Below are 20,574 nucleotides of genomic sequence, written 5' to 3'. Positions count from 1 at the left end.
TATTCTTCTCTGGGGAAGGCTGGAAAGGCATGTGCACACCAACAAAGTGCGCACACACACATACACACACACAGCTTGTTTCCTCAACCCCAGATAGCTACCGCAGCCCAGAGGTGGTCTGAGGAACAGGGTTCTCAGTCATGTACTGTTTGGAATCAAACTACTTCAAATTGGCAAAACCACAGAAAAGGGAGGGGGGCTACTTTAAGCACAGGGAAGTGGTTTACCCTACTATTCCTGGCAAATCTGAGGTTCCTGATATCATATCACAGAAAGAATTCAGTGACAAAGTTATAGATAAGAAGTGGATTTATTTAAAGAAAAACAACTCCACAAAGAATGAGCCATCTCAGAAAGCAAGAGAGCCCTGAAATATGGCAGTTAGCTTTTATGAATTGGGTAATTTCTTAGGCTACTGAGTCAGAGGATTATCCCAATTATTTTGGGGATGGGGTGGGGATTTCCAGGAACTGGGCCACTGCTGACTTTTTGACCTTTCATGCTTAGCCTTAGAACTGTCAGACTTTATTTTCTTGGGCCCCCAAAAATCAGTGTGTGACTGCAGCCATGAAAGTAAAAGGCACTTGCTCCTTGGAAGAAAAGCTATGACAAACATAGATAGCATATTAAAAAGCAGACACATTACTTTGCCATCAAATGTTTGTATAGTCAAAGCTATGATTTTCCAGTAGTCATGTATGGATGTGAGAGTTGGACCATAAAGAAGGCTGAATGCTGAAGAATTGATGCTTTTGAGCTATAGTGTTGGAGAAGACTCTTGGACTACAAGGAGACCAAACCAGTCAATCCTAAAGGAAATCATCCCTGAATATTCATTAGAAAGACTGATGCTGAAGCTCCAATACTTTGTCCACCTGATGGGAAGAGCAAACTCATTAGAAAAGAGCCTGATGCTGGGAAAGATTGAGGGCAGGAGGAGAAGGGGACAACAGAGGACAAGATGGTTGGATGGCATATCACTAACTCAATGTACATGAGTTTGAGCAAGCTCTGGGAGATGGTGAAGGACAGGGAAACCTGGCATGCTGCTGTCCATGGGGTCACAAGAGTTGGACAAAACTGAGACTGAACAACAACAACAGAAATGTCATGTTGTTGGTAGATGTGTCATTTAGCATGCTAATGTATTACAATGAGTAATGATGACACTCAAGATCTACTGGAAAGCAAATCTTCCACCATCCTGGACCTAGTTGGTTCTAACCAGCTTTGGTCCTATCCTACGGCTATATCATTATTTTATAGGTTGTGCCCTTCCACCTTCCCTCTTGTTTCACTACCACCAATCACTCCACTAAGATAACTTAAGCATGGATAAAATCACAGCAATCTCTAAAAGTGGAGCCTACAGAGCTTGAAAAGGGGAACCACTATCATCATCTTATACTTTATCCCAACAAAAACATCCACAACTCCTACCTTCTCCAGAAATCCTTCTCTCTCAGGTCTCAGGTAGGCAAACCCTTACAGCTCTCTGTTTATTTTTCATTCAATGAAGTATATGAGCCCTTTTCATTTGTGAAAAAACTTTTAAATGCTTTTAAGTGTTCTACTCACTTAATAAACTGATTATTAATGAGCCCATACAGATGCTAAAATCTGATTTGCTATGAAAAGATGCATACCACGTAGTAAGTTTAAAAAACAAGTAGTTGAACAGTATGGATTTGTATTATGTTTGTATTTAAAGTTCTATCTGTATAAATGTAACTAAGTTCACATTAACTAACTAGTTCACACAAATGTTCACATTTATTTCTGCTTTATTGACTATGCCAAAGCCTTTGACTTGTGTGGATCACAATAAACTGTGGAAAATTCTGAAAGAGATGGGAATACCAGACCACCTGACCTGCCTCTTGAGAAATCTGTATGCAGGTCAGGAAGCAACTATTAGAACTGGACATGGAACAACAGACTGGTTCCAAATAGGAAAAGGAGTACGTCAAGGCTGTATATTGTCACCCTGCTTATTTAACTTATATGCAGAGTACATCATGAGAAATGCTAGGCTGGATGAAGCACAAGCTGGAATCAAGATTGCCAGGAGAAATATCAAAAACCTCAGATATGCAGATGACACGACCCTTATGGCAGAAAGTGAAGAAGAACTAAAGAGCCTCTTGATGAAAGTCAAAGAGGAGAGTGAAAAAGTTGGCTTAAACCTCAACATTCAGAAAACTAAGATCATGGCATCTGGTCCCATCACTTCATTTCAAATAGATGGGGAAACAGTGGAAAAAGTGGCTGACTTTATTTTTCTGGGCTCCAAAATCATTGCAGATGGTGATTGCAGCCATGAAATTAAAAGACACTTGCTCCTTGGAAGGAAAGTCATGACCAACCTAGATAGCTTGTTAAAAAGCAGAGACATTACTTTGCCAACAAAGGTCCATCTAGTCAAGGCTATGGTTTTTCCAGTGGTCATGTATGGCTGTGAGAGTTGGACTATAAAGAAAGCTGAGTGGTGAAGAACTGATGCTTTTGAACTGTGGTTTCAGAGAAGACTCTTGAGAGTCCCTTGGACTGCAAGGAGATCCAACCAGTCCATCCTAAAGAAGATCAGTCCTGGTTGTTCATTGGAGGGACTGATGTTGAAGCTGAAACTCCAATACTTTGGCCACCTGATGCGAGGAGCTGACTCATTGGAAAAGACCCTGATGCTGGGAAAGATTGAGGGCAGGAGGAGAAGGGAACGACAGAGGATGAGATGGGTGGATGGCATCACCAACTCAATGGACATGGGTTTGGGTGTACTCTGGGAGTTGGTGATGGACAAGGGAGGCCTGGCGTGCTGCAGTTCATGGGGTCACAAAGAGTCGGACATGACTGAACAACTGAACTGAACTGAATTGCTCCTCAAATTAGCCTACCTTTATTAAAACAGAAAAGCCTACCTTTATCAAATCTGCAAAGATGGGCAGTCTGGGACCTAAGGCAGCCTGGATGATGGTGGCAGTAGTGGTAACAACAGGAACAACAGCAGAATACAGTTGCTAGGTACCCCAACATAATGATCTATAGGATTTCCCTGCTCTCCTCCTGGAACTATGTCTGGCCCTACCCATCTCTTAGCAGAGAAACCAACTCAATCCTTAAACCACAGGAGCACAAACTTCTCAGGATTAGATTACGCAGTGCAGTCCTGCCTACTGGCCATGCCAAAATGAGTAGCTGTTGTTGTTCAGTTGCTCAGTCATGTCTAACTCTTTGCAACCCCATGATTGCAACCTTCACCATCTCCCAGAGCTTGCCCAAACTCATGTTCATCGAGTCGGTGATGCCATGCAACCATCTTGCCCTCTGTCGTCCACTTCTGTCTTCAAACTTTCCCAGCATCAGGGTCTTTTCTAATGAGTCAGCTCTTTCCAGAGAGAGCGTGGCCACCACTTTCAACAGGTGGCGAAAATATTGGAGCTTCAGCTTTAGCATCAGTCCTTCCGAAGAACATTCAGGATTGATTTCCTTTAGGATTGACTGGTTTGATCTCCTTGTAGTCCAAGGGACTCTCAAGAGTCTTCTCCAACACCACAGCCCAAAAGCATCAATTCTTTGGCACTCAGCCATCTTTATGGTCCAACTCTCACATCCATACATGACTACTAGAAAAACCATAGCTTTGACCATATCGATCACTGCTGGCAAAGTAATGTCTCTGCTTTTTAATATGCTATCTATGTTTGCCATAGCTTTTCTTCCAAGGAGCAAGCATCTTTTAATTTCATTGCTGCAGTTACCATCTGCAGTGATTTTGGATGCCAAGAAAATAAAGTCTGTCACTGTTTCCATTGTTTCCCCACCTATTTGAAATGAAGTGATGGGACCAGATGTCATGATCTTAGTTTTTTGAATGCTGAGTTTTAATCCAGCTTTTTCACTCTCCTCTTTCACTTTCATCAAGAAGCTCTTTAGTTCCTCTTCGGCTTCTGCTATAAGGGTGGTGTCATGAGCAGTACACATACAAAAAAGCAAAAAATTTAAAAAGCTGGGTAATTCTTGGTACTCCAGGGCCAAATTCTGGGTTGCTTCACAAAGACATGTAAAAATGCTTACATAGCTACCTGTTAGACTCCACTAAAAACTTTGATTTAAATATTCTCCCTTGTTGTGAACACTTTTGTATTGTGTGGAGACATGGCAAAAGGGAATGGAAATTAGTTATGAACAAGCTAGCCACTCACAGGTAAACAGGTTCTTCAAGGTACAAAAAAGGGAAAAATTCCTCCCCATTTCTAGGCACTATTTAGCTCCATTCTGCCAGGGCCCAGCTAGGTTTGCATTAGGTAATTTCCAGTGGGCCCCTGAAACTGTTGTTTGTCTTTCTAGTAGACCTAAACAAAGGAGTCTGTGCAAGACAATTCCAATTTGACAACAGTAGCTATTAATGTATTTATTGAACAAATTATCAGTGAGCTAAGCTGATAGATGGCTGGATAGCATCACTGACTCGATAGACATGAGTTTGAGTAAACTCCGGGAGTTGGTGATGGACAGGGAGGCCTGGAGTGCTGTGATTCATGGGGTTGCAAAGAGTCAGACATGACTGAGTGACTGAACTGAACTGAACTGAAGCTGATAGAAGGGGGAGACAGAGGATGAGGCAATTGCATAGCATCACTGACTCAATGGACATGAGTTTAAGCTAATTGCAGGAGATAGTGAAGGACAGGGAAGCTGGACATGCTGCAGTTCATGGGATCACAAAGAGTCAGATTCAACTTAGCAACAACAAGCTTATAGAATGAAAAGAATACACTCCTGAGAGTCTTGACTTAAAGACTGGCTTCTGCCCCTGACTCACTGCATGACCTTGAGCAAGTCTCTTCCCCTTTTTGTGTTTTATAGTTGACCAGCAGATCTTCCACAGGTTCAGGTAATTTGCTTCCTTTATAAAACATACAATTCTGCAGTGGATTCAGGGTTTTCAGATGGCCAGGACAGCAGGAAGGAGTCGTGGGTAGTATGTGGAGAAAACAAAAACCACACTAGGTGGAGGAGAATCTCTATCCAAAGACCTTAAAGCTCTCCATGAGCTGTTTGCACAAGACAGGTGGGATGGGCAGGCCTCTGAAGAACATATGAGGACATGAGTTCTGTCCTTCTAACAGTGCTTGGCTGATTTGAGGCCAGAAGGCCTGAAAGATGACCAGTTTTGGTATAGCTTCTATAAATACTTACACCTCCAGCTGAAGAGATGTTAGAAGACCCTCTACACCAGTACCACTCATTTGTTGCTGAAGAGAAGATGGTACCTCCCTCCCTGGCCACTTGTGGCCATTTTTGAGTAGGGTTGTACTGGGTGATTTGAAGCCATGTTGCCCAGGTAGGTGGGGAGATGAGACTTCCCTACATATATCCCACTAAAAGCATCAGGCTGTGGGGCACCTATGGGAATGCTTGATCAGGGAAATTATAGCACCTGACATTATGGACTCAGAAGCTTGTGAATAACTACACAGAGAGAACATACACAGAGGCCAACTGGAACAAAAATTATGGGGTGCCCTAGCTCTACTCTTCCTCCCCTGTGCCCCATACCTCACAGAGCACCTCCAGATGCATTGGTGCCTGAATATTCACACATAACCCTAAGGAGTAGGGTGCTATTACTCTTTCCATTTTACAGATGGGAAACTGAGAACTGAAATGGTTTGAGAAGTTTGCACTGGTGTGTCAAGGTCAGACAGACTCTCTCTCAGGCCTCTCTTCCCTAAAGGTGCTAATGTACCCTATCCTTCTCCAAGGTGTATTTTCTCTATTATTGGTGCCTATAGTATGTCCTACCAGGTGCTCATCCAACACTGGATCCCTTGTATATATTATTGTTGCATATATTACCCTTCTCCATGTCTGTCACTGACTCACTCTGTGCTCTCCAAAGGCCTGCCCACCCCTAACCATCTCTACCTGAACAACAGCCCCTTCTTGAGGCAAGAAAAGTTAGAAACTTTCAAATCAACAGTTTTGCTAAAGGAGAAAGAATGGGAGCCCAGATGGCTGCAATACCACATGGTAAGTATCGTAACAGAAATTCTTACAAAGTACAGTGGGCACACAGAAGATACTGCAACTAATACTACAGGGAGTATTAAAGCATCCAGTGGAGGTGTCACAGAGTAGGTGGAGGTGAGGAAGATACACTTGACATTTCAAGTTGAAAGAAAAAACATATACTAAAGGTGAAAGATATAAAAGGTATGGCTTACTTGGGGAAATGATCCCACAAAGCTATAGCATAGTTAGTGTACATGTGGGGACAAGTGGGACCTGAGTCTAGAGAGAGAGCTATGATATAGCCAGGTATCAAAGGGCTCTCCATATATACCACACTAAGGGTTTTAGATTTTCTCTTATTCACGTTCACTGCAATGTTATAAATACTGGCAAATGCTGGGAGTAATTTAAATGCCCACCAAAAGCGGAATGGTTAGTACATTATGACATAGTCATTGGATGAAATTTTGTAAAGGTATTAAAAATGTTCATTTTTAAAAACTAAAGTGCATTTACCTAAGCTTTCAGTGATTTTTTATGTACAATATGATTATACCATAGAAAACTAAGGTACATATGTGAGATGTGATGAGAAAACACATAAATAACAATTGCTATGTTAAAATGGTGGATTTATGGAAGATGTCTCCCTCTATTTGCTAAACTCTGTCATATGCCATGTTGGGTTTTATAAAAACAGGAAGTATAAAAATAACCACTCTTCTTCTATCTGATTCCTCTTGCCTTCTCCCCATCTCTATCCTCTACCAGCTTTCCTGCTCTCCCTCACAAACAGTGTTTCTAATCTACCACCTGAAACTGGAATCCTTAACACATGGAAGGCTCCTAAGAAGGAAAGGCTGCCAGCAAGGTGGCTTCTCCAAGCAGCAAGCTCCTGCATGGGCCAGAGGCCATTCCAGCTTAATGCTGGAGAAGAATCTTCCACCCAAAAGCATTGCCCAGTTTTACCCAACTAAGCCTTCTCTGCTCTAAGAACTTGTTCCCAAAGGAAAGAAGACAGACACAAAGAAGACTTCTATCTTGCCCTCACTTCAGAAGGTTCAGAGCAGGTGAAGAGTACGTTCATGGCCAACTCCTAGGTGGCTGAGATACAGCCTGGGATCCCTGATTTACAAGTAAGTCCTGTACAAAATAGGGCTTCCCCGGTTGCTCAGTGGTAAAGAATCTGCCTGCAATTCAGGAGATGAACGAGGCATGGGTTCAATCCCTGGGTCAGGAAGATGCCCTGAAGGAGGGCACAGCAACCTACTCCAGTATTCTTGTCTGGAGAATCCCACAGACATAGGAGCCTGACGGGCTACAGTCCATGGGTCGCAAAGACTGAAGCGACTGAGCATGCATGTCCACACTGTACAACATGTCAGTAAGGGGAAGAAAGGTAAAAGCAGATCCAGCCAAGGGTATACCATCTCCAGTGAACCTCTTATGCCTCAAAAGCCCATCATTCCCTCACAGGAAATTCAGAGACCTCTCCCCTTTCATCTATAGATCTAAGACCACCAGGAGCCATATTCACAAAATGCAGGATAAGTTGAAGGCTGAACATTAGGGCTGTGGCAATCTCTCTCACTAGAAATTTCTCCCCTTCACTCCAACCAAGACCACATCACCTAGCTCTCCTGATCCAAGGAAAACAAAGGCATCAATGACTCAGACAGAAGAAGGGGAAGGGGAGCTTAGCAATTTAAGATGTAGCCAAAAGCAATTTCATAATCCTAAGGAGAGGGATGTTGTAGGGGAAGGGAGGAGAGGAAGTCAAATTTCATTTGCATTTCAGTTTTGGTTTGTTTCTTGGTCTTCCCCTTCCCTACTGGAACAATGACCAATTCAAGGGTCTTCTATTCTTCTTGGAGTCACCAAGGACCCAAAATAGCCAGCGACTGTACTTTGCAGGCTGAACTCCAAGGCCCCACACCCATGGCTCTCAGTTAACAGTCATCTCTCCAAGTCAGGATATTCAAGGCAAGCTCTGTCATAGGATGATCCAATACATTTAAGCAGAGCTCAGTGAAATAGAGAGAACTACTTACACAATGATAGCTTGGAGCAAGGTTGGGGGGAATGACATTCCCAATATCATTCTAAATAAGAAAGAGCAGCTTCACCAAATAGTTTTTGTTCTTTGTTTTGTTACACTCTTTCCGTGAACTTCTTATCATCTTCTTAAAGACTAGGCACAAGTAACCAGAATGTCAGAAAAAGTCAATGTTCTCATCCTACAGATGGGAAAACTAAGGCCCGTAAAAGTGACTTATCCAAGGTCACACAGATTGAGACTAAAAACCATAAATTCTGATTCAGTCTGTTAGTCTTTTCAATGTACCTTTTCTACTCAAAAGCATTAAGAAAAAACAAAAACAGACAAGTGCTTGAAGCTGTGTCAAAAGCTCAGCTCTTCTAAGCTGGGGTGAGACAGCTCAGGACTGGAGATAAGACTAAGAAGGATGTTGGACCCAGCCCATTCAGAAAAGCCAAGTGAGAAGCCTAAGCATACAAAAGGCACATATGAAGAATTTAGCAACTGGATGGTGTGATCACTCACCTAGAGTCAGACACCCTGGAATGCGGAGTCAAGTGGGCCTTGGGAAGCATCACTACGAACAAAGCTAGTGGAGGTGATAGAATTACAGTTGAGATATTTCAAATCCTAAAAGATGATGTTGTGAAAGTGCTGCACTCAATATGTCAGCAAATTTGGAAGACTCAGCAATGGCCACAAGACTGGAAAAGGTCAGTTTTCATTCAAATCCCAAAGAAAGGCAATGCCAAAGAATATTCAAACTACCGCACAATTGCACTCATCTCATATGCTTGTAAAGTAATGAATGCTCAAAATTCTCCAAGTAAGGCTTCAACAGTACATGAACCATGAACTTCCAGATGTTCAGGCTGGATTTAGAAAAGGCAGAGGAACCAGTGATCAAATTGCCAGCATCCATTGGATCATCGAAAAAGCGAGAGAGTTCCAGAAAAACATCTATTTCTGCTTTATTAACTATGCTTTATTGACTATTGACTGTGTGGATCACAACAAACTCTGGAAAATTCTGAAAGAGATGGGAATACCAGACCACCTGACCTGCCTCTTGAGAAACCTGTATGCAGGTCAGGAAGCAACAGTTACAACTGAGCATGGTACAACAGACTGGTTCGAAATCAGAAAAGGAGTACATCAAGGCTGTATATTGTCACCCTGCTTATTTAACTTATATGCAGAGTACATCATGAGAAATGCTGGGCTGGATGAAGCACAAACTGGAATCAAGACTGCTGGGAGAAATATCAAAAACCTCAGATATGCAGATGACACCACCCTTATGGCAGAGAGTGAAGAGGAACTAAAAAGCCTCTTGAAGAAAGTGAGAGAACAGAGTGAAAAAGTTGGCTTAAAGCTTAACATTCAGAAAACTAAGATCATGGCATCTGGTCCCATTACCTCATGGAAAATAGATGGGGAGACAGTGGAAACAGTGTCAGACTTTATTTTTTGGGGCTCCAAAATCATTGCAGATGGTGATTGCAGCCATGAAATTAAAAGACGTTTGCTCCTTGGAAGAAAAGTTATGACCAACCTAGACAGCTTATTAAAAAGCAGAGATATTACTTTGCCAACAAAGGTCCATCTAGTCAAAGCTGTGGTTTTTCCAATAGTCACGTATGGATGTGAGAGTTGGATTATAAAGAAAGCTGAGCACCGAAGAATTGATGCTTTTGAACTGTGGTGTTGGAAAAGACTCGAGAGTCCCTTGGACTGCAAGGAGATCCGCCCAGTCCATCCTAAATAATCAGTCCTGAATATTCATTGGAAGGACTTATGCTGAAGCTGAAACTCCAATATTCTGGCCACCTGATGTGAAGAACTGACTCATCTGAAAAGACCCTGACACTGGGAAAGACTGAAGGTGAGAGGAGAAGGGGATGACAGAGGATGAGATGATTGGATGGCATCACCGACTCAATGGACATGAGTTTGAGTAAACTCTGGGAGTTGGTGATGAACAGAGAGGCCTGGCATGCTGCAGTCCATGGGGTTGCAAAGAGTCAGACACAACTGAGCAAGTGAACTGAACTTAACTGAAGGCTTTAGCTACTCCAAAGAAGTGGTTTCAGATGCTGAGAGCCCAACCTGGCCCCACCCTACCCCCACACCCTGAGCCTTTTCAGGCCATGCAAGACTACTCTTAGACTATCAGAGATCTAGGTAAAAAGCTAGAGAGAGGAGATCAGGCAGGGGTGAGAAGGACAAGAAAAGATAAGAAAGCAAGGTGGAGAAATCAATCATTCCCAGTGTTCTCTCATCTTCCTCTCTCCTTTCTCACTAGTCCCCACCCTGGCCCCAACAAAGGGGCCACCTCCTGCTCTAAAAAAGCTCTAAACAAGAAGAAAAGTTTGTAGGTGGCACTATACAAACATGAGGAAGGTATTCCCTGTACCGAAGAAGAACAAGACACTAGTTGAGGTGGCAAAGGCATTTCGGGGGGAAAATATAGCCAAATAAGGCATACTTGACTGGTAGGGAATCATCAGGAAAGATTCCAGAAGCTGACGTCGCAGGGAGGAAGCCTTTAGTCATTGGTTTCCTCTGGCAACTGGCCTAAGGCCAGGCAGCAAACTCCCAACCTTAGGAAAATGCCCGGGTTATGGCAAAGAGAAAGGCAACTAAACCTAAATTTTCCCTAGGCCCTCTTCAGGTCCTGCTGGAGCACCTCTCCAAGTATCAGCAAAGAGGTATAGTGTAACTCTGAAGTAAAGTGGCAAATGTTCTCACCAATTATATGTTAGAATCACCATGGCCCTGGTGCCAAGAAGAGTAAGGAACCTGAAGAAAAGGGCTATATTTCAGTTATATATTTCTGTTATTGTTGATACTTTCAAGATAAAGAAAAATTAAAAGGTAAAAGTGACTTTTGCTCTCAACAAGGGAACTTCTGTGGATTAGTCAACCTCCCAGGAATATCTGCAAGTATATTTGGAGAGAAGATTAGCTCACTTAAAACCTTTGAAAATACCAAAGGTTTGTACAGCTTAACTAATGACACCCAAATGGGCTATTACTTTGACCCTCACCCTCCAACTCCATACCACAGATTAATCAACCACAGTCAGAGTTTACAACAGTTTAGAACATCTGTGTATACTTATCTAACCTTCAGGTTGAGATTTCTGAAAAAGGACAGGGAGGTGGGAGGAGTAAGAGGCAGATTACACCAAGACAGTAAGATTAGGAACCTTATCTATACATACTTCACTGGAGGAAAATGAGCCTTAACCTTTCCCAGGTATTTAAGGGAGGCCAAGACTAAAGATAGGAAAGAAATGCTGACCAAACCTGATATGTATGCCTTATTCCCCCTCCTATCTGCCAAATAAAGATCCAGAAAAAGATTTCTCAGGATTATACTTTGTTATTGTTACATTCGATCAAATGTCCACACCTCAATGTTTCACTCATTAGACTCTGATTGATATCCTGGCCATACAAAGTATCTATCAAATTCCCACAAAGTAGAAGGGTCACCAGGCACAGGAACAAACTTCAACCTTTGAAGTCACCAATCACAGTAGCTACCTGGCAAAACATTACTACTAAACTAACACAGTGGTAGGTCACCATACCATTGGCCTAGGAACTATGTCAACACTAACCTTATACCACAACAAGCCCATTGATAGGAGCATGCAATCTGCTTCTATCATCAGGCACAGGCAAAGAGCTATTTTTTGAAAGTCACTCAAAAGATCCTTTCTCCAAGTTTAAAGGCCCAGATACTACAGCCGAGTCCTCGCCAGAAAATGACACACTTTTCAATCTACCACAGTCGCAACACAAGGGAATCCTCCCCTCACTTCTATCCTTTCTCAAATACCTATCTCATAGCAAAGCCACTGAGAGAATTAAAAACTGACTTTAGGCTGTTGACCTTAAGAGTAATCACTAAGCTCTATTCCTTGGTTTAGCTCACCTGGAAACATGAAGGAAGGAGCCACTCACATTCCCACTTAGGCAACAAAGACAACAAAATTTGTCTTAGTTAATTCACCCAATGCTGGAAAACCCAAGGTACAGTCTCCCAGAACAGATCCCTTCAGATGGTGTTTGCCAATTGAAACAGGACTGTTTGTTGTCTCCAGATGAGACAACAAAGAGCAACTTGGTCTATGCTTACAGGTACTCTGTGGCTCCTCTTGAAACAATCAGCACATCAAGCCTTCTTTATTTCAGGCAAACTCATTTTCAAGAGAACAGTGTGGCCTATAGCCACTTGGTTTACACCCACATATGGAAACTGTCACTGTCCCACTCAGAACAGCCACTGCCCCCGAGGGTACACACCCTTCAAGGCCCTGTTTATGTCCCAATAAACTCCCTTCTCAAAATCTATAGAAAATGCCACGCATACATTTTTTTTCAAATTGTGTTTTAGTGAGTTTGCCCTAAATCTCCAGTTAAATAGACCTATGAAGGTAGCAACTGTATCCTCCATTCATTTATTTGTATCCCTTATAGTAAATAGTACATAGTAACCACTCAATAAATGGTGAGAATTCAAGCTGCCTGCCTTCATTCTTACCATCTTACCTAGCAGAGGGTTAGTTCCACAAATAATAATATTTGCATAGCACTGATTAGATACTAGTCACAGTTCTAAGCCCTTTAATAGAAACTTACCCCCATTTAATCCTTAAACAACCCTACCGGATTGGTATCTTCAACTTTACAGTTGAGGAAAATGAAGCACAGAAGCTAAACAACTTGCCCAAGGCTACAAAACTATTAACAGTTGGTCACAGAGCTGGGATCTGAATCCAAGCAATCTGGTTCCAGAGTTTGTGTTTTTCAACAATACTCTATATTCCCCTATCTATAAAGGCCTGAAAAGTCCTTTTTTGGCTAGCTACTTTCACTGGGGGGCTTCCTAGGTGGTGTAGCAGTAAAGAATTTGCCTGCCAATGTAGGAGATGCAAGAGATAGGGGTTTGATCCCTGGGTCAGGAAGATCTCCTAGAGTAGGAAATGGAAATTCATTCTAGTATTCTTGCCTGGAAAATTCTATGGACAGAGGAGCCTGGCAGGCTACAGTCCACAGGGTCACAAAGAGTTAGACGTGACTGAGCACACACGCACCTTCATTGGGTCTGGCCTACAAAACCTAGAGGTAAGTGGTGAGAGTTGAGGTCCGGAGACTCCAGTTTGTATTCAAATATTGTCATCAAAGTGGAAGAAAGTACCATAATATTCTCCTAACTCAAGGAACATGTCAAGCTGGACCACTGAGTCAGAATACAAAGAGGTCAGATATCAAAATTTTAAATAGCGAAGAGAAAGCGGGAAATTTGGGTGAGGAGCAGGCAGGAAGAGGAAAAAGTCATTTTGATGCCCCAGAAGAACTGAGTCACCCACTGACTGAAACCTGCTGCAGCAGAAGCTATTTAGGGGAACTCCATTGTGGCATTGTGGCCATATTGTTAATATAATCACCACAGAGCCAATTCTCTGGATGTCGGTGTCCCATGAGTGAAAAGAGTCATCATCCTTTCAAGTCAGGCAAGTCCAGTGAGAGACCACTAACTTGGGAATCAGGAAAGTCAAGTTCTCCTTTCAATACTGTTACAAACTTCATGTGACCCTGAACAAACTGGCTAACCTTTTCAGCTATGAATATGGAAAAGAAATAACTCCATTCAGTAAAGACTCTTAGGACAGTGAAGCCTAGTCACAAGCAGGAAAACATAGCTAGTCTCCTCTCCTTACCTCCTTTCTGTGCAGGTATCTACTTTCTACCACACTTCACCATCAAAGCAAAACACTTACCATCCTGGGAAGTGCTACAAAGAATCCCAAAAGCAAGGTCAGAGCCTGAACCATCTGGATTATCTCCATACAAAGTAACCTTTGAGATAAGCACTACATACACAGAAGGACTTGCTCAGGAGCATTTTAACACTATAGTCAAGTCACTCCTCACCTGTAGCATAAAAGAAGAAAATGCTGAGTATATTGCAGTGAGTGCCATTTAAAAGGCAGACATTCAATATTTCCCCCCTATCTGGGGTCAGACAAGTTGAATTTTAGTCCACAGCTCTATTACCAATTCATTCAAATCACTTCTCTTTCCTGGGCTTTGGTATCCCCATCTAAAATATAAACTAAACTTAAACTAAAAAGTTTTAAGGCCAGCTCATTTACTCTGTGATTCGAAACACTTCTGTGAGAAACTCAGACCACTCAGAACAATTAGCTAAAAGGGAAACAACTTAAGGCTAAGGAAGCTCTGGGTCATCCTAAGTACAGACGTATTTGAAATGCTGCACCTCACAATAGCCAGCCCTCAGTGCACTGGTGGTAGATACCTTAAGAGGTTGGTTTATGCCCACCACCTCCTCACTGTCTACCAGAATATCTAACTACCACACCCGAGGTTAAAGTAAACTTGAAACATAACTCAGTAGCTTCCTAGCCTCTCAGCAGAACTGGGGGTGTGGGGGCAGGGCAGGAGAGAGGCAGGGAGGAGCTATGCTTCCGGCAGGCAGTGAAAAGAAAAGAGGGGAAATCCATCAAGTTTTCAGTGTTTGAGGCTCCTCAGTCAACCCCAGTCTTTACAATATACTCTCAGTTGGTTTCTTTCTTGTTCCCTACATAGATATAGCCCTTTCCCCTTCATAGAATCAAGAAGAAATGGCCCAGAACACTCATGCTAGTGTTCATGTCAAAGCTACTAATGAGACAAACCAACTCCAACGCTAGAAGCTCTCTATTCTGAAGCCAATACCCAGGAAGAAACAACACTCCAGAGGTGTTGAGGGACAAGAAGATACCTTTTAGCATCTGCTCTTTAACTGTATTCTCAGAATAGCCTAGCACACTTCTTGGTACAAAGAAGGCACTCAAATTTTAAGGAAAGAATGTCTGAAGGAAGAAGACACAAAAATGGGAGGCCTGAAAGTTGTACCATCAAGGCTTTCAAGAACATCAGTAGGGGCTTCCCTGGTGGTTCAGGTGGTAAAGAATCTGTCTGCAATGTAGCAGACCTGGGTTCAATCCCTGGATCAGAAAGATCCCCTGGAGAAGGGAATGGCTACCCACTTCAGTGTTCTTGCCTGGAGAATTCCATGGACAGATGTACTTACAAAAAGAAAGTAAGATCAAACTGAGGGAGTTACTTAATTTATGATAAATATTTCCCTAAAATAAATGACAATATCCAAAGAAAATCTCAACTTATAAAAGAACATCAGTACTAGAAGGGTCCCTAGAGTGTATCTATTACTATACAGTTCTCTCATGACAAGTTGGAGAGACTGAGGGCCTGAAAGAACTTGCATAAAGGCCCACTTCATTTGGATCACTTAACTAAGGTCAGGGAAGATGTCCTTCTTACATGGAAAAGGAAGGAAAACTATCAAATCAGTGTTACCTGCCATTTCCCAACACTCACCTTCCAAATTAATGCAATCCTAAGCTAATCCACCAAGTGACTGCTCCTATAACACAAATCAGAACCTAGAACTGAAAACTTTTTCAGCTCTATCAAGTATTAAATAGGAAGAAAATAAATAAATAAATAAATAGGAGGGAGGATGAACAGCAAAACCAGACAATGATAATAAGACTACCTCTTTCACTTGACCAACAGACTGCCCCAAAAGAAACTACCTTTATACCGTTTTTTCTTTGGGGGCAGAAGAATAGAGTGGGGTAGCAGGGAGAAAATATCCCGAGTTGGGAAAGATACACATGATAAACTCAGTTCTGTCTTTGAAATATCAGAAACAGACTGCTCCCAATCTATAATGATGCCAATTGTTACCAGCTTAAACAGGAAAGATCCAATCCAAGTAGTGTGGGTAGCCAGATATTCTCCCTTCCAAGAACCTTAAGTCTTGGAATTCCAGTGAGAGGGACTCCCAGAAGACACAAAGGGACCTAGATATACTGTTGCCAGGTAACACTGTTAGAATAATTTCAGAGTAAATCTAGCTGTCAACTGATCCTATCCAGAGAGAATTGGAATTGGAGTCAGAGAAATAGAACAAATGACCTCTAAATGTCCCTTCCAGCTCTATCATTCAGTACAGCAATCTCCTGAGAGGAGAAAGAAAGAGAAAAGTGAAAACACCCTTAAAACAAGCTACTGTTACAGGCAGCTAGATAATAATGAACAGTTACTAGACCTGTGATCCATACCATCTCTGTCACCCACTCACAGAGCAGCCTTCCCTTCCCCAAGCCTAAGATGATAGAATATAGATTGATATAGAATATATAGAATATAGATTGATACCTTTGAGGGTCCCACAAAGGCTCCCTTGGCCCACTAGCCCATCTTTGTCCAGAGAGCTATTCAAGAAAAAGCCTAAAGGAAATCTCCAAGATGGTTTCTGCTCTACCACTTAAACTTTCACAGAGGGCTAAGTGAACTGGAGAACCAAAGAAGTGGACAGATAGATGCAGGATCCAAGGAGTCAGTCTCTCACACAACCTCCATTCCTGATCCCTTGTCCATCCCTGAAGTCTACAGGCAGGGCTGATTCAAGGGTTAAAAGACTGATATTCTGCCTTCTATTCACCAAGTACCACTTTAGTGCCACTCGAGTGGCTCAAGCAATGCCAGGAATGGCCGGAGAATAAACAGTCCACATGCCCCTGTTAAAGTTTAGCTGAATGCAGACCCTGAAGCTCTCAAATACTTTAAGGAGGTGGTTTCTTTGCATCTGCTCACATAGATGGTCCCATCAATGACCATTTGATCACCTTTCCCTTGACCTGTTGAGCAAGAGCTAAAAACTCAACAAACTGAAGAAGTTTTACCAAGAATGATCCTGTAACTAAGTCACAGATTTAAATTTTAACCTCTCTACTGCATCAGTCTAGGTCAGTCTGTCTTATTTGTGGGTCTCACTTTTGCCATGAGAACAATAAATCAAAAACTAAGGAACACCTTGAAAATTCAAAACAATCACTTTTTAGGGAATACAGAGTCCCAAAGACTTTGTGATCTAAGAAAAAGTTAAAGAAAGTAGAGGGGGAGAAAACCTTTTTTTTTTTTTTACAACTGTCTTATCATCACCAAAGTATAGATGGCAGTTAATAAGCTTCTGTATTCTGGCTACTTAAAGTAGACTCAGGAAACTGGCAAGTAGAGGCACAGAATACTAGAGTTGGTTGGGGGCAGGGATGCAGAAAGGCATGTTTTAACAGATTTAAAGGGAGCTAGGTGACTAAGGGAGAAAATGGGCTGTAAAAGTGAAACCAAGCCTGAACAGACTGTAGACATGGTTCATATGAATGAATGAATTGATTTTTCCACTATCTTCCTTATCTGTCATGCTCCAGAAGTAGCCTAAAGCACACTAGTGAAGTAGGCTTCCCAGATGGCTCAGTGGTAAAAGAAGCTTCCTGCCAATGAGGGAGACGGAGGAGATGTGGGTTTGATCTCTGGGTTGGGAAGATCCCCTAGAGGAGGAAATGACAACCTACTTCAGTATTCTTGCCTGAAAAACTCCATGGACAGAGGAGTCTTGAAGGCTATAGTCCATGGAGTTGTAAAGAGTTGGACATGACTTAGTGACCGAGTATGCACACACACACTAGTAAAGAAGGAATGGAAAATAAGGAATTTTCTCCCTTCATTAAAGTTACTAACTGTCCCAAAGTCTGTTCTGTTGGGACTCTGTGGGAGAAGGCGAGGGTGGGATGTTCTGAGAGAATAGCATTGAAACAAGTATACTATCATGGGTGAAACAGATCACCAGTCCAGGTTGGATGCATGAGACCAGTGCTCAGGGCTGGTGCACTGGGAAGACCCAGAGGGATCGGATAGGGAGGGAGGCGGGAGGGGGGATTGGGATGTGGAACACATGTAAATCCATGGCTGATTCATGTCAATGTATGGCAAAAACCACTACAATATTGTAAAGCAATTAGCCTCCAACTAATAAAAATAAATGGAAAAAAAATATTTTTAAATAAATAAAGTTACTAACTGGTATGCAGTGAACTAGAAGTGTGCCCCTGAACACCTCAACACTGGGATAAGGAATGAGAAAAGTAACAGGAGGCACCTTGTGACACCTGGAACTCTCACTAAGAGACCACACAAATGCCAACGTTAGTTACTCTAGCCAAATCATCCACTTCCTTTTGTCTAAGGACCAGAAAGTCCTGAAAAAATAAAGGTCAATTTGCTTTGAGCAAGAGAAGGGGCTCAACTTCAAGAATACTTCATTGAGTGAGAATACAGGGTCAATGGGATGAGCATCAAGAAGCATGGACCCATCTTGGCTCTGTCATCATGTGCCCTTAGGTGGTAGGTCCTTTCCTGTTAGGCCTAAATATCCTCATTATTTGAGAGAGAGAGAGAGAGAGAGAGAGAGAGAGAGAGAGAGAGAGAGAGAGAGATATCTACTACATAGTGTGTGAGATCCTTTCCGGTTAAGATTCCATGGTCTTAAGAGGCATAATATAGTTGCTTCTCCTAAGTTAACCTTTCTTTGAAGCAAAAAGCATGGGAAATTCTCCAAAGCTTCCAGTCTATCAAAATTTAGCCCTCTCTTTCCATCATGATTCAAGTTTCAGTCAGTCTGCATAAAAATACTTTCACTACCCTAGGCCTGACCTGCAACAGTATGAACTGTTGCTCATACTCCAATCTCTCTCCACAACAGGAAAAAGATCACCATGCTGTTTTCTTTGCCACTTTTCACTGAGATATGGTGGTTTAGATAACTTTGAAATCATTTCCAGGCCCATTAAAGTTGCATTTAAATGAGAGATATTTCAGAACTGAGGGTGAGAGATGCCACATGTGTTGCAGTGCATAGTCAGTTCCCAGAGATCCACATACCTATTTAGGCAAAGACACACCTGAAGAAGAGTCAAGGAGTCAACCACAGAGATAAAACCAAAGAGAGGGTCCTGGAAGGATTTTTATAATCCTCTGTGAGGCAGAGACTGTTCCCCAACTCCCTCTTTTTTTCAAAACCATTCTCTCTCACTTTGTGTGTATGTGGGATGGGGGTGGGGAGTGTGTGGAAAAGCCCCATGTCATAAAACCATGAGCAATGAAAATATAAAAATGGTGGGAGTATACACTTGTTGAAAACTTGCTGTTTCTGAAGGACAGGGTTCTGGAAAGGAAAGAATCACTCGGCAGTAAGGCTGGAACACAGCAACGTGGCAACCAAAGCTCAGCACACACCCAAAGTACTGCCCCCCACCCCTTTCTTTCAGGGACCCTCAGTCCTTCCCACTGCTGCTAGTCACTATCTCAGTTCTACAAGGCTCAGGCTGTCCTCAGAAGAAGGGTCGGGCAGAACTGCATAGCCTAAGTCAGTGCAACAAGCTGCTCGGCCTAAGAGACTCAAGCCAGGGTGGTCACCCAGCCTTCCAGAGCAAGGGAAGGGCCTCAGCAGCCATTTGGCATGACTTGCACAAAAGCAAGCAGGGCTCATTATTCAGGCACATCCCTCCCCCCTCCCTCCTGGGCATCCGGCCCCCCTAGGCCCCACTCCCAGGAGGCTTCTTCTCTTCTCAAAACAGTGGGGTGGAGACCAGATCCTAGAAGCTACCACCACTCTAGAAAGGTGTGGCCCCACAGAAGAGTCCACACCTCACAGAACAGTCTGGAGTAGACAGGAGGAAATAGCCAGTGAGTAATGGGAAAGGCAGGGATTTGGCGAGTGAAGTGAAGGAAAAAACCAGTCTTCTTCTCAAAGTCTTCTTCCCTCCCTTCAGACTGGTGTCGAGTGAAGTGTTAGTGCTTCTGGGCAAGAGTAAGCGGCCTCAATGAGTCCGTTCACAACTCTCCTCTTCTAGTGGGAAACAGCTGAAGCTGCCTGGGGAGGCTGTGGGAAAGGTGAGTGGGGGTGCGGGATCCGCCCTGAGCGGCTCCCATCCTCCTACTTGCTTCTGGGTTCCCATGGCCCATCCTGGTCTGAGGCAGCCTGGCCCCATAAAATCGCCAATTCCTGGACTGAGGTAACTGTTTTCCTCCGGATCAGAATTCTCTCCCCTGCGCCCAGGGCCCATCGGGGGTAAAAAGAGACCTTGAGCCCTTAAGGAAACCTTCCCTACTGTGGCATTCCAGACACAAGGAACTAGACTCTGAGAAAGAGGCCGGCCCCGCCCGGCCCACACTTCTACCCCGGGACCCCTCTACACTCCAGGACGCCCCAGAGCCGGACTCCGCCCCTAGCCCTCCCTGCTCCAGGCCTCGGCCGAGGGCGCGGCGGCGCGACCCGACGCGTGGCTGGCCAAGTCCCCGGCCATCAGCGAAGCGCTCCGAGGGTCAGCAAGAGCCCCCACGGCCGGCAGCGCCCACCCCAGACACTCACCGTCTTGGGCATGGTGGCGACAAAGGCAGCAGAGTTGGCGAAGTTTGGCCAGGAGCTGTCGGACGGCGCTGAGCACGCAGTACACACGGCTGACTCCGGGGACTGGGGGCTCGGATTGGGTCTCTCTCTAGCGTCGGGACGACTGCTCGGCTTCCTGCTAACGGGCCACGACTTCACAAACCCCACCCAGGAAAGAGCCGCCCCC

The 20,574-nt window shown here is 43.5% G+C and overlaps 1 protein-coding gene across 1 annotated transcript in view; it reads right to left on the bottom strand.

Moving 5' to 3' along the window:
- Nucleotides 1-20,574, bottom strand: part of MSN (moesin) — a 71,352-nt gene extending 50,778 nt beyond the window's left edge. The window contains exon 1 of the mRNA XM_065914822.1: nt 20,370-20,574. Coding sequence (XP_065770894.1) covers nt 20,370-20,381 — 12 coding nt within the window. The 5' untranslated portion in view covers nt 20,382-20,574. The remainder of the gene's footprint in view (nt 1-20,369) is intronic.

The sequence above is a fragment of the Muntiacus reevesi genome, chromosome X, assembly GCF_963930625.1.
Source record: "Muntiacus reevesi chromosome X, mMunRee1.1, whole genome shotgun sequence".
NCBI classification, from domain to species: Eukaryota; Metazoa; Chordata; class Mammalia; order Artiodactyla; family Cervidae; genus Muntiacus; species Muntiacus reevesi.
This window is presented reverse-complemented; position numbering and strand designations above follow the sequence as displayed.